At 34.5% G+C, this 15,197-nt stretch overlaps 5 protein-coding genes across 5 annotated transcripts; 3 read left to right on the top strand and 2 right to left on the bottom strand.

Moving 5' to 3' along the window:
• Positions 1-1,737: 1,737 nt before the first annotated feature.
• Positions 1,738-2,550, top strand: LOC17900656. Its single transcript, XM_006303737.1, has one exon. It carries the CDS (start codon positions 1,738-1,740, stop codon positions 2,548-2,550), a length of 813 nt encoding a protein of 270 aa, XP_006303799.1.
• An 853-nt stretch (positions 2,551-3,403) lies between these two features.
• Positions 3,404-4,212, bottom strand: LOC17898303 (transcription factor MEE8). The gene is made up of 4 exons (XM_023777104.1): positions 4,009-4,212; positions 3,853-3,921; positions 3,692-3,764; positions 3,404-3,598 (listed from the first exon to the last, which is right to left on the bottom strand). The coding sequence occupies exons 1-4, from the start codon at positions 4,210-4,212 to the stop codon at positions 3,570-3,572; spliced, it is 375 nt and encodes a 124-aa protein (XP_023632872.1). The 3' UTR covers positions 3,404-3,569.
• Positions 4,213-6,753: 2,541 nt separating this feature from the next.
• On the top strand, positions 6,754-9,260 carry LOC17900608 (receptor protein kinase-like protein ZAR1). Its single transcript, XM_006306842.2, has 2 exons — positions 6,754-8,367; positions 8,450-9,260. Exons 1-2 carry the CDS (start codon positions 6,900-6,902, stop codon positions 9,082-9,084), a joined length of 2,103 nt encoding a protein of 700 aa, XP_006306904.1. The 5' UTR covers positions 6,754-6,899; the 3' UTR covers positions 9,085-9,260.
• Positions 9,261-9,386: 126 nt separating this feature from the next.
• On the bottom strand, positions 9,387-10,902 carry LOC17900162 (transcription factor bHLH75). The gene is made up of 6 exons (XM_006303468.2): positions 10,657-10,902; positions 10,398-10,579; positions 10,204-10,269; positions 9,725-9,793; positions 9,564-9,644; positions 9,387-9,495 (listed from the first exon to the last, which is right to left on the bottom strand). Exons 1-6 carry the CDS (start codon positions 10,844-10,846, stop codon positions 9,400-9,402), a joined length of 684 nt encoding a protein of 227 aa, XP_006303530.1. The 5' UTR covers positions 10,847-10,902; the 3' UTR covers positions 9,387-9,399.
• A 2,932-nt stretch (positions 10,903-13,834) lies between these two features.
• Positions 13,835-15,049, top strand: LOC17900123 (transcription factor MYB62). The gene is made up of 3 exons (XM_023789076.1): positions 13,835-14,040; positions 14,133-14,262; positions 14,354-15,049. Exons 1-3 carry the CDS (start codon positions 13,887-13,889, stop codon positions 14,937-14,939), a joined length of 870 nt encoding a protein of 289 aa, XP_023644844.1. The 5' UTR covers positions 13,835-13,886; the 3' UTR covers positions 14,940-15,049.
• Positions 15,050-15,197: the final 148 nt, after the last annotated feature.

Here is a 15,197-nt window from a genome sequence, read left to right as displayed (position 1 = left end):
AAAATTTTGGGTAACGTGAATTTAAGAAGAACATATGGAGACATCCTATTTACTAAAGTGGATTACAAGAAATGTATTTTTTGCTGGTCAAAATATTTTAATATGTATTTAGTGTGGAGCATGCATAGCGGACGTATTTGATAGCTCACGGTTCACACTCAGTCTGGATCTGCTATCCTGTCGATCCGATATTCACAAACTTCATGAACGCAAACCAATATTAGTTTATGTTATAAATGCTATAGTGGATAAATATGTCTACAAATAGAACCCTACATTTATGTGTAAGTCTAAATCGTTGACCTATTTTCTTATATGTTTGACTAAAATATACAATCTCAAATGGGTAAATAATTAAAATGCTTATGGAATGGAAAAACATGACATATTAAGACACACGAGACAAGATTTATGTCCCGAAATTGACAAACTACAATTGTTTTACTATTTTTTAAGGTACAAGTACAACTGTCTTTAATAAAACTAAATCATATCGGTTTTTTTGTTTAACCTAATTTTAAAAAAAAAATCAAATATTGACTTGATACTGGTTTAGATTATAAATGTTAATAAAATTCCTATAAGTTACGTTTACAAACATAATCCCGTACGTACATAATATATTTGAAAATTTTATAACAAATTTTGTTTTTGAAATCAATCCCGCACGTACGTGCGGGTCATCATCTAGTACTTTATAAATACAAACTTTAACACCACAATAAAATATAAGGATTGACTAATTCGAGCATATTACCCAAAAAGTATATGTTTATTTTGTTTTTTGATGTTTATCCCCAACAAATGTATAATGTGGAACTTCTTTTTTCCTAATCCTATTACAAATATTGGTGAATCCATCGATTATAACTAGGTGCATATCACATGAAATTATAATTTTAGAAACTAGAGAGGGAGAACATCAATGGTGCTCTCTATTATATTATATATCTCAGATCAAAGTGTGCGATTCTTGCAATCAACTCCAAACAGTAATTTCATCCCCTGTGCTATACTTCTATATCCAAAAACATTAAGACAGCTAGACCCACAATTAATAATCTTAGCCCTTTTAATCCACATATAGAACCATAATTATCACATAAAAAAACCTAGCTTGAAGAGCCAGTATATCTGCTGAATTTTTATGTGAGTAATTTTCTTTTTTTTTCTTCCATAATTGTATGAAAATATAAGAAGACAAAGATAGTATATACGTATACGATCCTTCCTCATTCCATATGATATCTTCTTCTACATATATATGCCAATAAATTAACATACTGTATTTTGTTTTATTATACAGTCAAATATATTAATACTAATAAATTGTATGATATTGTTTAACTACATGTATTGTATTTTATATCATGAATTTTTATTTTTTTTTCTTTTGTTTAGTATTATATAGATATATATATATATATATATAATAAAAATTAAATATGTAGAATACAAAAATATATTTTTAAAGCTCTATATATGTTTATCAAGCTTATTAATTATTAAAGATAAAATTGATTTAGAAGAAGATAAACTTAAAATTTAATTCCAAACCAAATTGGGTGACGATATAAGAAACAGAAAACCCTAAATTCTCTTATTGCCGATCAAAGTTCTGGTTACAAACTTTGTCTCCTTCTAAGTCAAACCTAGTACGTACTTCACACGAATCAATTGAGACTCTCTCTCTGTGTGATTATTGTTGTTTTGACTCTGGCAATCGCTGCCGCCGTCATGGAACCGCCAGCTCCGTCGTTAGATCCCAAGCTCCGTCTGCTCTGTAGTTTCGGTGGCCGTATAATACCCCTCCCACCGGAGAATTATCTCCACTACATCGGCGGCGAGACGCGGTTAGTCGTCGTTCCACGTGGCGTATGCTTTGTCGACTTCTTCAAGCTTCTCTCCGAAAAGCTCCTCTCTGGTCGATCCTTCTCTCTCAAGTACAAGCTCCCTGGCTGCGACTTCGACTCTCTCATCACCGTCTCAGACAACGATGATCTAGAGAACATGATCGCCGAGTATGACTCCACTCGTTTCCGGCGTATCCGTCTCTTCCTCTTCCCGTTAAATCACCCGGAGTTAACACGACAGTCCGTGACGGTTAACAGGTTGCTAGGTCTCGAATCACCGATCTTCACCTCTTCATCTTCCGTTCTTGCCAGCCCGATTTTCCCGCCAAGTAGTGGTCCGCCTCTGTTTGTCCAAGGGGACAAGGTCCATGCAACTGCGGGGGAGGAGAATAGAAGAAAGGACGAGGTTGTTACAACCTCCGCCTCTATATTGCCGCCGGAAAATACAGCAGCCGCTGATGATACCGGAAGATTATCAGATAGAGAAACAGAATTAGTAGAAATTCAAGACCAGCCACGGCCAATGGTTCAAGAGCCGTTGCCCCAGCAGCAGCCATTGATAATCTATTATTTACCAGTCTGGCCGGTGCAGCCACATATGGTTAATTATCCAATGGCTGCTTATGCATTACCTCCGCCTACAGAACATTCTTCTAGGTTAGATAATGTGCCGGAGATTCAAGAAAACGCGGCATGAAGGGGGTTTCTTTCACGTCAAGGTATCTTTCAATACTTATTATGAGTTTGGGAATTAATATTTGTATAGAATATAGCGTATGGAACACGTTAGGTAGTTTGCAACTTAGCCTGTATTTCTTCTGATAAAGAAGGCTTAAATAGTGATTATGAACTACTGTTAAAGTGATTACCTTGTGGTTTTATCTCTATGTTCTATGAGATTGGTTTCTTCTAGAAAAAGTTTTAACACAAATATTGGATTGTATAGGTCCTCTGGTCGTATCGGTATTAGAGGAGAGTCTCTCCCTCACATCCCTTAAGCCGTAATCTACTGTCCAGTATCCGTCGTTGTAGTATATGTGTAAGAGGTAAATCATACACTCTTGGCAAGGATCGAATTAGAATCAAAGGTTTCAACCTTTTTGCAAGACCTTTTGACAACAGAAAAACTATCTGCTCAGGATTGATGTAAATTAATTTTGCTAAACACTTAAATCTTAATTAGGTAGATTATTGGATTTAGATTTTATAAAGATTTTTAGTATTTCAATGTCATGTAGTTATTCCTATTATAATTTTTAACACTGAATAGTTTATGATCAAAACAAGTTATGTTATGTCAGACAGTCAGAGAAAGAATAAAGTTGTACTTTAAGAATAGATGATCGTCTTAAGTCAATTTAGTATGCTCTTCGTACAAACTGGATTGGTGATCGTTTAATTTTCATACACATATACAATCATATTATATTACTTATACATAAAACATATCATAAGGTTTAACAAAGAAAATTAAAGGGTGCAAATTCATAACTTAGTTTGCCAAAGTCCTTTATTAAGTTCTGAACGCAATTTAAAGATGGTCTCTCTCGTAGCTTAAACAAAACACGTAACATTAAACAGAAAACATACAATACAACTTAATTATAACCAAAAAAAGAACAACATCTGAGATAATAAGAACAACATAACTGAAACTCTAGAAGTGGCATGTTATACTAAACAGCACCAGCTTAAGTAAACAGTCTCCAGTCGTCGTCACATGTTCCATATGTATTCGTGTAATACTGCAAATGAAGAGTGGTCTAAAAAACGAGAAAGATAATCTTGGATATATGAACTAATTAGAATGACCACGTACGGCCATATAAAATTCTTACCTCTAAAAAGAATTGCAAGGTGCAAGTGTTTCAAGTACTCGATAGCACAATCAAGGATGGCGTTGATATCCGACTACAAATTTTGAAAGAAAATAAGAACATAAAGAAAACTAACATTTCCCAATTGAAAAAACTCAAATAATGAGGTAGAGGTTGTGAACCTCTGGGCAATTGGGTGTGACTTCCTTAAGTGCTTCTAGTTTGCTTCTTATAAGCTCCCTCTTTATCTCCTAATTTAAAGAAGAAAAACAAAAAGTGGAAACCAAGAGTTTCTTGGGACAGAAGCATCAATAACAAACACAACTATTATACGTTACCTTCGCCAACAATTTATCATCACGAGATTTGTCTGAAGATTTAGTCACGCACTGTCTCTTAACTCTATTCTTCTTTCCGTGTCTCCTCGACTCAGCTGGCCTCTTTCGACTTACATTGTCTTCACCTCCTTCGCTATTGATCCTATGCGCCTCTGGATTATCCAGCGAGTTCAATAGCCGAAGAAACTCTTCATCGTTGTTCATTCTTTTGATAGATATATGTGATGCTTTATTGATTAGTTGGTTGATATTTTGAGTTTAACGCAGACACTTCAAGGGGTACTTATATATCGAAGAGGATAGATATGTAAGTACTACTCATGGCGAGAAACAACAACGTTTGCCGCACAAAAGATACTCTTCGTCACTAAGTTACCAATTCTATTAATAAAAGTTATAATTTATATAAGGTGGACATCTAAGATACATATAAAGATAACCAAGAAATGTAACGTGTCCATTTCTTGACTTAGTCATAATTTTTTTAAAAATAGAGATTTTGGGATGCAGGCTATATACAGACAGGATACGACATTGAGACCTTACGACATCACGTGGCTTTTGTACTCGTTTAGTCAGTACACCACACGCATCAGGAGTTGATCCCTACGTTTGATACAAATATTTAAAATATTTTCATAGAAAGATGTAATCTAGCTTGTAGTGATCATGTAGATTTTAATATTTGAATGGTTTCGTGAGAACCTTTAGAGTTACTAAGAGAGTTTGGAATACTCTTTGCCCATGAGAGTGTCCGGTTTTAAGAATATTTTCTCGAGTTTGTTTTCTCCGTCAATTGTCAGCTAAAAACTTTCTTGAATAAAAACATACTAAAAAGGATGTCAAGAAGATTACAATATCTTATATTCTGATTCAATCTATAGTAACATATGTTTAAATTGTAAAAACTTGTAATGATAGTCATTGTGAAACTGATGTTATACACATGTTTGCTGGATTATGATTTTATTTAGAATTTTCTATGATACTGACACTCCATTTTACAATTGAATCCAATTTTGTAGCGTTACACTGTGTAGATAAAAAAAATTTGTATCAATGAAAATTCGTTTCGTAAACATTTCTTAGTAGTTTTGGTTAAGTATATTTAAAGACAACTGTAAAGAAAAAAACAATTCAGAAAAGAGCAAAGGGAGGCCATAGTATTTCCGCGGACAAAATATAATATGCATCGTTTGGTAATGATGTCAATTTGATGTTCCAAGGGCGCTCAACGGCAACGGCTAACTTCCCGACACACACACGCTCCTGTTTCAGCACGTGCCAAAGTCGGAGAGCGTACCATTGTCTATTCTCCAGTCTACTACTCATGATACTTTGCTGCTTCATGCATCCATCTCTTTTACTGGGGGCACACTTTAAAGTGCTTTTACTGAAAAAATATAAGTGGTACGTGGTAATGAAATGCTAGTTTAAACATTTTATGTTCTCTTTGTTGTATTCTTGTGTGCAATCTAATTTACAAAAGATTGAGAACATTCATTTTCAGTTATTATATATGTATTGTATTGGTGGTATAGATGATTAATATGCTAAGAAAGCAAATCATATAATTAACACAGGTCCAGGCATGTCTGTTCAATGTATATGATGTCTCTTTTAGCAACACTTTTCTTCAATCCTATCGGAATTGCTATTACTTTTTTGGTGTCATTCATGTTCTTAGATTGTCTAGGAAATTTTATAATGGATTTTTGTTTTCTTTTGTTAAAATAATTAGTTTTCAATAATTGCTAGCTAGTAAAAACCTCAAAAAAAAAACAAAAAAAATCTTACTATTTAGAATCAGGATCCACAGTTTCATCACCATAGTAAAACCTCAACAACAACAAAAAAAGAAATTTTATTTTTTCAAAGATAGAAATTTCCATTATTAACTCAAATTACATTTCCATATCAAGTATCACAACTAGTATGTGTGTACTAGTGATATACGTTCGGGGTATAGCTAGACAACTTTAGACAATTATTAGACATAATGATTCACATTTATCTATGAATTGATTACTTGATGATACATATGTATGTGTGTTAACGGCTGGAAAACAAATGTAATAAAGGTGTTCCCTTTATGGTTTATACAGAGAATGTGGGTTAATCATGGAGCCGTACTAATCACTCTATTATTCTCAATACCAAAATAAAGTAGAAGCTAAGTAGGGCTTTTTACTTTATTTAATTAGCTAAGAGTCTTTCTCTACTGCAGCTCACTCCTGTTCGGCTGTTCCTGTCTACTGCAACTTTTACTCCTCCTATTGAACCATTACATCATTTATTTATCTTGTAGTTTGTAATTACTGATTATTATTGTTTTGTATTAAATTCTAGTAGTATGCAAAAAAAAAAATATATAGAAAAAAGTATAATGCATGCAATTTACATAATATGTGAGCTAAATAAAAATGGGCATAATTTCATTATGAAGAAATGCATGAATTTGTTGTCTGCAAGAACTTCTCTTTTGTACATTTGTCATCATAATTCTCAAGTTTTGTAGTATTTCCCATCATTTTATTTCATTTAAAATATTCAACATTGATTTCAGTTTACTTTACCATTAATGAAAACAGATTCTTATTAGTATTATTAAAAAAGCCAAAAATAAATTGTTTGGTGTCCAAAAAAAAAAGAGTTGATATTAATAGATACGATCATAGAAGAGTCCAAAGGTCCAACTTAGTAAGCCGAATCTTCTATCAACGTCTCTTCTTCACTCTCCTTTTCATGTTTTCACACTCTCACTTTTTTTCTCTCTCTGATTTTCTCATCAATCTCCGCGAATTGTTCTCATTCTTAATTTCTCACTTACCAAAAAAAGTTAATTCTTGTCCAAGTTCTGCTCTTTAATCTCTTTCACTGATTCCTCGGAGATGTCGGTGGGATCAATTTTGTTCCTGTTTCTTCTTATCTGGAACTTCAATGGCGAATTGAATGCTCTGAACGACGAAGGCTACGCTCTTTTGACTCTCAAGCGGTCTATTTCAAGAGATCCAGATGGTTCCATGAGTAACTGGAACTCAGAGAATCAAGACCCTTGTTCTTGGAATGGAGTCACTTGTGATGATCACAAGGTTGTTGTCTCTCTTAGCATCCCAAGGAAGAGACTTGTAGGTTATCTTCCTTCTTCTCTTGGTTTACTTACTAATCTCCGCCATTTGAATTTGAGAAGCAATGAGCTTAGTGGGAACTTGCCTGCTCAGCTTTTTAAGGCTCAAGGGCTTCAAAGTCTGGTTCTTTATGGGAATCTCTTATCTGGGTCTATTCCAAATGAGATTGGTGACCTTAAGTTTCTGCAAATTTTGGATTTTTCTCGTAATTCTCTAAACGGGTCGATTCCAGAATCGATTTTGAAGTGTAAGAGGCTTAGGAGCTTTGATTTGAGTCAGAATAATCTCACTGGTTCTGTTCCTAGTGGATTTGGTCATGCGTTGGCTACTTTGCAGAAGCTTGACCTTTCTTCTAACAATCTCAATGGTCTTGTTCCTGATGATTTGGGTAATTTGACTAGATTGCAAGGAACTCTTGATTTGTCTCATAATTCGTTTAGCGGCTCTGTACCAGCTAGTTTGGGGAATCTGCCTGAGAAAGTGTATGTCAATCTAGCTTTCAACAATTTGAGTGGACCTATCCCACAAACTGGTGCTTTGGTTAATAGAGGACCAACTGCGTTCTTGGGGAATCCGAGGCTGTGTGGCCCTCCATTGAAGGAACCTTGTTTGCCAGATACAGGAAATTCTCCAACTTCTCACCCGTTTGTACCTGAAAAAAACGGTAGAGGAGGGTCAAAGAAAGGAGATGGTTTGAGTAAAACTGCTATTGTTGCAATTGTGGTTTGTGATTTCATTGGAATCTGCATTGTGGGATTTCTCTTCTCTTGTTGCTACTTAAAGATATGTGCACGTCGCAACAGTGTCGATGAGGAAGGCTATGTGTTGGAGAAAGAAGGGAAAGAAAAGAAAGCTTCTTTCTGTTTTGGAAGAGAAGGATCAGAGTCCCCTTCTTCAGAACATCTTGAGCCACAACAAGATCTTGTTCTGTTGGATAAACATATGGCTTTGGATTTAGATGAGCTGCTCAAGGCTTCAGCTTTCGTTCTTGGAAAAGGCGGGAACGGGATTGTGTATAAAGTTGTCCTCGAAGATGGCCTTACTGTCGCTGTTAGGAGGTTGGGAGAAGGAGGATCCCAAAGATGCAAGGAGTTTCAGACAGAAGTCGAAGCAATTGGGAAGCTAAGGCATCCGAATATCGTCAGCCTTAAAGCTTATTATTGGTCAGTCGAGGAGAAGCTTCTCATCTATGACTACATTCCTAATGGAAGTCTTGCCAGTGCACTCCACGGTACTTATAAACCTTTATCATAATACTCTCATATCGTTTCTCTGTGTTAAGAACTCAATTTTTATCTTTTGTCTATTGTTAGGAAATCCCAGCATGGTGTCATTCAAGCCTCTGTCTTGGGGAGTTCGGTTGAAGATTATGAGGGGAATCTCAAGAGGGTTGGTGTATCTTCATGAGTTTAGCCCCAAAAAGTATGTTCATGGATCTCTGAAACTCAGCAATATATTGTTGGGACAGGATATGGAGCCTCATATCTCGGATTTCGGACTCATGCACCTCTCTAGCATTGCCGGAACATTGGAATCAACCACAGTTGACCGACCATCCAACAAGAACGCCTCATCGATCGGGCCATCTACAAACTTGAGCTCATTTTATCAGGCTCCTGAAGCCACTAAAGCAACAGTGAAGCCATCACAGAAATGGGATGTATACTCATTCGGGGTGATATTGCTAGAACTGATAACGGGAAGATTACCAATTGTTTTTGTGGGTAAATCAGAAATGGAGATAGTAAAGTGGATACAGATGTGTATCGATGAGAAGAAAGAGATGTCAGACATTTTGGATCCATATTTGGTGCCTGACGATACAGAGATTGAAGAAGAGGTCATCGCCGTACTGAAGATTGCAATGGCTTGCGTTAGTACTAACCCCGAGAAACGTCCATCGATGAAGCATATCGCCGATGCTCTGACCCAAATTTGCCTTCAGTGACTCATAACAAAAATTGTTGCAAGCCAAAAGTATGAGTATGTATTTTGAAGGAAACGTCTTAATTGTTGCGTCTCTCTTTCCCTTGTAATATCAAAATGTTATGTTACTTCAAAATATAGTGTCTTTGTAAGTTGTAACATAGCTTTTACTTTTATAACTTTCAAGGTACATAACTACATACTATATGTCTATATTGGATAAGCTTCATAAGGTTTTTTACACAATTATGATAAACATACACTGATATGGTCAGTCCTTTATTTATAAAGTTTAATCATAGAGAAAGAGAATAATTTCTCTGACTATTTTCTATGATTAAAAGGGAAATGTAGAACTGAAATTAGGAGGCTGAGTCCCAACACTTTCTCTTAAAATCCTTTCCATCTCTTCTGCATTGGACATGTTCCCTCCCTGTTATCACAATTAAGTAATATAATTAATACACTTATAATTTATTCATGTCATATTGTGATAATTACCTGAAATATATCCGTTGGCTCAATGTCCAAAGAATTAAGGTCGTAGTAAGCACTTGCCGCAGAGAGTTTCATGGACAAAAACTGCATCAAACACATTTATTAATATAGATCATATATTGGGTTATTATTATAAAAGTTAATGAAGAGAGAAAAGGCCTAACCTCGATTTGATTCTCGAGTGATCGAACATATTCTATGATGACATCAAGCATCACTGCCATTCCCATTGTCTGCATCACATTTCAGTATCATTAAAAAGAATAAACCCAATTTGATGAAAGGAAAAAACAAATGTCGTTGTTTAGACATTAGATTATTTAAAGGGTCCTTTATTTATAACTCTCTGTTCATTTGCGTAAGTGACGCTGCCATACACTGTGATTTAAACGTTGGTGTCCCGAATTGAAAAAAATCAATATTTCCATATAAAAGAATTCTGAGCTTTAAAAAAAAAATTAAAAATTCTAAGCTTTGTAGACTATCATAAAATATAAGTTCATTTATAAAGTTTTTTTAAACTACTAAAAGATAGCACCAGAAAAAAATTGGTATTTTGTAGAATTTTTCTCGAATTACTTTGTTAAGGAGCTAGATTTGTCGATTTTATTTGAATTATTAAACAAAAATGAGTGAGTTTAACCTTGTAGCAGCCAGGAACAAGGTCTTGTAAGCATTTCAGCCTTTCATTTATCTTCTCTCTTCGTACCTTTATGCATTCCACAAAGAATTCAACATACAAGCCATTTTTTCAGTTTCGATATTATATGAATCTAAGAAAAGTTTAGTTTTTTTTTTTGTTTGTTTGTACGTTTGAGCAAATATTTGTATACTTACCCTTTCAGCCAAACTGTGGCTATCAGTAGCTTGACCTCTCTTAGCTCGGACATGTACAACATCTTTTGGCTTCTGATGAGTCTGATCATCTTCTTCATTATTCATGGTTTCTTCCTCCTCCAACCTCTTTCTTCTTCTCTTCGACCCTCTCTCTTCTTTATTGCATTTTCTTCTTGAATCAGCTGCAGAGGTTGGGAACAAATATATGCTTAAATGATGAATATAAAGATGTTGTCACACACAAAAAAAAACTAGTCACCTTGCAATAAATTTGGTGAGACGTGAGAATTATTGTGATGGGCATCAACTAAAGCTCCATTGGAGAAAAGCATGAAACTGGAGGGAGTAGAAGCTGGTGAGTCCAAATTTATTAGCTCTGGATTATGGTTAAGTTGTGCTAAGAAAGGATTAAGACCAATGCTATAATTATATGGCTCAAACCGTGCCATTAGAGAAACCCTACAAAACAAACCAAAATATGATTTTATTCTTTTCGTGAGTTTGGTTGTTTCTCTAAGACATAAAACTTGCAATTGAGTTGTGGTTGTTTATATAGATAAAGTCATTGAAGGGGATCAATAGAGATTTTAGGTCTTTAAGAAAATGATATGGTAATTATTTGCGCTTGTATTGTGTGACTTTGTGAGAATGAGAAAGAAACGTGTGAGACCAAAGAGACACTTGGTAGCTAGGTTTCCATTTACCACTGTGCAGTAGATTTCGTGGGACCAAAGTTTAATGTTAGATATATCTAACTTGCCGGGATCTTTTGAGTATCCCCTTTTAATGTAACAAGTATGGTGCCAAATTGAAACAGAAGAAAAATTGCATTTATGATCGACGAGTGAGTGATCATCACAAGTTTGCATTATTAGGCTATCAGACAAAAACTTAAGTACGACGACTTAAAACATTAAGCGGCTATCTCGGCTAAGAGTTTTTTCTTTGGGTGAGACTTAAAACTATATATATTGTAAAAAGAGATAAGAATGGTTAACATAATATTTCATGTTACATAACTAACAAAAGAAATCAGTTTTTGATATTACTTTTTTCTCAAAATTAGTTTAGGTGGTGGGAATGGTCTTAAGAACCTTGAGTGGATCTCTAGTTCGCTATGCGATCACCTTTCTCGGAAACTAATGTTTAAGATTAACGTTAACCACACAACCTAATGTTTTAAGTATAGAAATTAAGAAATTTGACTTTGATGACATAAATATGATTGTGAGGAGGCAGAAAAATCCAAGCCCATCTTTATCGATAAAGATTAGCTTTACTACTTTACCATTTTCTTACATCAATAATGAGGCAACTATACAATTTACTAATAGTTCTATGTTGGGAATATCTCGCTTTCACATATTAATTTTGTTTCCTTTTCCCTACTTTCATTTTACCACCTTACCGTAATATGTATCCAGTTAAATGCGACGTAAAATGTTGTGTTGTCAAAAACATAAGAAGTACATGTTTTGTTTTTCAACATGTTTCACTGATAAATTAGATATCCCAAGACTTAATAATGGACCATGGTCATAAAGTTTTTGGACTCTCTTTAGTAATATGCTGTGCCTAATATGTGTTATCAAGAAAAGAGGACTTTTTCATGTAAAATTATTAAGTGGACGTAGAATTTTTAGACAATTTCATATGACAGATGAATTTTATCTTTTACAATTGCTACTTTGCTAGTTCTCGGCTTGGGACCTCGGGTGAACGTTATACGGATCGATCGATAAATTATTGTTGTTAACTGTTTTTATCTGTCTTCATATAAACTCACCAAACTTGCAATAATCATTACAAATATACAATATATGTTTAGACGATGAAATGAATTAATTGGCTAAAATTTTACCCCAAAAAAAAAGAAAAAGAAATGAATTAATTGGCTAAATTATTGCAATTAAATTAAATGGGCCTAGCTTACTAGTAAAATGCAAAATGTTTACATGCCTTTCTTGACCCACGTTGTTTTCAGCCCATGTCCAGAAAATGGGGAGTTACTGAAGCATGATTCTCCTTTTCAAAGTTCTTTAAGAAAAAAAAACAATGGTAAACGAAACCATGCATACGTAAAGTAGGTACAAACCGTTTAGTCTTCTCTGCGTTGAGGGAGCTGGATGGCGGATGAATTGAAAGATCCTCAGTGAGCCAACTATTCCTAGCTAGTACGTCCTATATACGATTCTTTGTTAACCAATTAATTCATGATCCAGTTAGAAAAAAATTTCATTATTGGTGGATGATGATATGGTCTGAAATTAAAATTTACTTGTCTGCAAGAAAAATTGAATCATCGTGTCGGCATCGGATGAAGTGGGGCTCTAAATACACAAATTAATGAGTCGGGCGTAACAACACCATCGTAATTTCAACTTTAGATTATATATCATTCAATCAACCCACCTAGGGGTTTCCATAAAAAGAAACTGATGGGCACGATTTACCACTAATAACTTTCTATATTTAGAAATCTTAATTTAGTATGGCTGTCTCCACCCATGTTGTTCCTTTCTTCTTTCTTTCCATGTGTTTCTTCTATCTTTTCACTTTTGTTTTTGCCCCACTCAACTTATCTTCATATAGAGATTTTGCTATTGAAAGTTTTTTTTTTTTCACATCAACGAATTAATTGATTTATATGTTTATCACATTATCACGAATTTGAGAAGGAACATATATAGTTGCAAGAATGACACGTGTTGCGTCAGAGTATCTTAATCCGAGATGGTGACTTCGCATAGCTAAAGAGTCCCTCCATTGGTGCTAAGATTTGATTGATGTTCCATACGTCCAACTTAAATGCTTTGTGTACTCTTTCACAAGTTGCAAAAAGCTTCTTCAATCGGCTCTTCCTTAAGTTTCAAAATCGTACATGATTTCATCCTTGATATTTTTTATAACAAGAAATTTATTCCTTTTGACAAACGATTTAACAAGACCATATTATATATTTGAAAATAAAGAAGTGTATATTATTAATAGATAAACATATATTATCTTAACATGTAATGCTGAAAAAAACACAAAGATAAACTTATAAAATTCAAGGATAGATTTACTGACTAGTCTCTACAACACGTTTGTCCCTGTCATGAAAAATATATAGTAGTAGTATATTTATTTAAATTCGTGAAAATGTAAATAATTGTATTGGAAAACATTAAAAATAAAATAAATCATGCCATGTTAAATTTTAACAATTCCAAAATACTGATATAGTGGGTGAATAATCATAATTAAAAAAATAATAATATATGTGGTTTCGGTGTGTGGCATCTATGATTTAATGTTATAAAAGAAAGTACGAACATTATCCAATATCACGAGTCTATAAATTCTCTACCACCATTGAATTCACTTTCACTTCTCAAATCAGAAAAGCCTCTCTATCTTATTCTCTTTGATCTCACCTCACCTCATCTCTCTACCCACGAATAAAACCTAAAAGCTAGCATATTTACTTAAAATTGGGAAACAAATATGTTAAATATACTGAAGAAGAGGTGTAATAATGGAGATGAAGAGGGTGTAGAGCAGAGGAAAGGTCCTTGGACGCTTGAGGAAGACACTCTTCTCAACAATTACATTTCCCATAACGGTGAAGGCCGATGGAATCTGCTCGCTAAATCTTCTGGTAATATTATTTTCCTTTACATTTCTTTACTTTACAACAAAATAAAACTGTGTTTAATTTGGTATCTTTCTTACAAATAAAAAAAAAAGCAGGGCTAAAGAGAACAGGAAAAAGTTGTAGATTACGATGGTTGAATTACCTTAAACCCGACATAAAGCGTGGGAATCTCACCCCTCAAGAACAACTCTTAATCCTCGAGCTTCATTCTAAATGGGGTAATAGGTGCGTTAATTACGTTAATCTGTACTTTATTTGTCTCTCTTTAGCTTTATATTTCTTGTGAATATAATCTAACGTGTAACATGTTACGTAGGTGGTCCAAAATTGCCAAATATTTACCGGGAAGAACAGATAACGATATAAAAAACTACTGGAGAACAAGAGTTCAGAAACAAGCACGCCAGCTCAACATCGATTCCAATAGCCACAAGTTCTTGGAAGTTGTCCGTAGCTTTTGGGTTCCAAGATTGATCCACAAAATGAAAGATAACTCAAACACCAACAGTAAAGCTACTCTTCCTGATTTACTTGGACCGGTTTTACAAGACAGCAGTTTCCCACATGAATTTTCCAACATAGATTTTTCCACTTCTATGTCGGTAGATCTCAAGAAAACATCACAATTCATGGTCATGGAGTCGTCGTCTGATCTTGAAACCACATGTTCATTGTACTTGGACGGATCACGAGGGAGTAGTAGTCAATGTGTGAGTGAAGGTTACAGCTCCTTCCCTTGCCTAGAGGAGGATTACATGGTGGCCACTATGGGCAGTTCAGACATTTTACAATTGCAAGATTGTCACGTGGCTGATTCTACGTACGAGGAGGATGTGACACAAGATCCAATGTGGAACATGGATGACATTTGGCAGTTTAAGGAGTATGCACACTATAATTAGGTTGTAGAACCCACACAATATTGATGTATGTTCTTACAAGCTAGTTTACAACTTCAATTCAGAGGGATTTATATGTCTTTATATCTATATTGTCATAGTTTTGGATTGATATTACCCTTGATATTATGTATTGGTATATTCTGAACTAATGGAAATAAAGTTCAAAATATTTTTTTTATATGAAAGTAACGTTAAAATAAACTGTTCAAGAATTTTACATTGACTAGTAAGAGGACGTGACAACTCAAAGAATACTAG

This window comes from Capsella rubella, unplaced genomic scaffold, assembly GCF_000375325.1.
Source record: "Capsella rubella cultivar Monte Gargano unplaced genomic scaffold, Caprub1_0 scaffold_1, whole genome shotgun sequence".
Classification (NCBI taxonomy): Eukaryota; Viridiplantae; Streptophyta; class Magnoliopsida; order Brassicales; family Brassicaceae; genus Capsella; species Capsella rubella.
This window is presented reverse-complemented; position numbering and strand designations above follow the sequence as displayed.

Excerpts from the sequence above, each read along its gene's own strand:
- LOC17900123 (XM_023789076.1), top strand. The coding sequence starts at position 13,887 with ATGTTAAATATACTGAAGAAGAGGTGTAATAATGGAGATGAAGAGGGT. Across the intron at positions 14,041-14,132 it reads TCTGCTCGCTAAATCTTCTG|GGCTAAAGAGAACAGGAAAA; the intron begins GTAATATTATTT and ends AAAAAAAAGCAG. Across the intron at positions 14,263-14,353 it reads CATTCTAAATGGGGTAATAG|GTGGTCCAAAATTGCCAAAT; the intron begins GTGCGTTAATTA and ends CATGTTACGTAG.
- LOC17900162 (XM_006303468.2), bottom strand. The coding sequence starts at position 10,846 with ATGGCACGGTTTGAGCCATATAATTATAGCATTGGTCTTAATCCTTTC. Across the intron at positions 10,270-10,397 it reads GCCACAGTTTGGCTGAAAGG|GTACGAAGAGAGAAGATAAA; the intron begins GTAAGTATACAA and ends GAATGCATAAAG. Across the intron at positions 9,794-10,203 it reads TTGTTCCTGGCTGCTACAAG|ACAATGGGAATGGCAGTGAT; the intron begins GTTAAACTCACT and ends AATGTGATGCAG.
- LOC17898303 (XM_023777104.1), bottom strand. The coding sequence starts at position 4,212 with ATGAACAACGATGAAGAGTTTCTTCGGCTATTGAACTCGCTGGATAAT. Across the intron at positions 3,765-3,852 it reads TCACACCCAATTGCCCAGAG|TCGGATATCAACGCCATCCT; the intron begins GTTCACAACCTC and ends CAAAATTTGTAG. Across the intron at positions 3,599-3,691 it reads CCTTGCAATTCTTTTTAGAG|TATTACACGAATACATATGG; the intron begins GTAAGAATTTTA and ends CTTCATTTGCAG.
- LOC17900608 (XM_006306842.2), top strand. The coding sequence starts at position 6,900 with ATGTCGGTGGGATCAATTTTGTTCCTGTTTCTTCTTATCTGGAACTTC. Across the intron at positions 8,368-8,449 it reads TCTTGCCAGTGCACTCCACG|GAAATCCCAGCATGGTGTCA; the intron begins GTACTTATAAAC and ends GTCTATTGTTAG.
- LOC17900656 (XM_006303737.1), top strand. The coding sequence starts at position 1,738 with ATGGAACCGCCAGCTCCGTCGTTAGATCCCAAGCTCCGTCTGCTCTGT.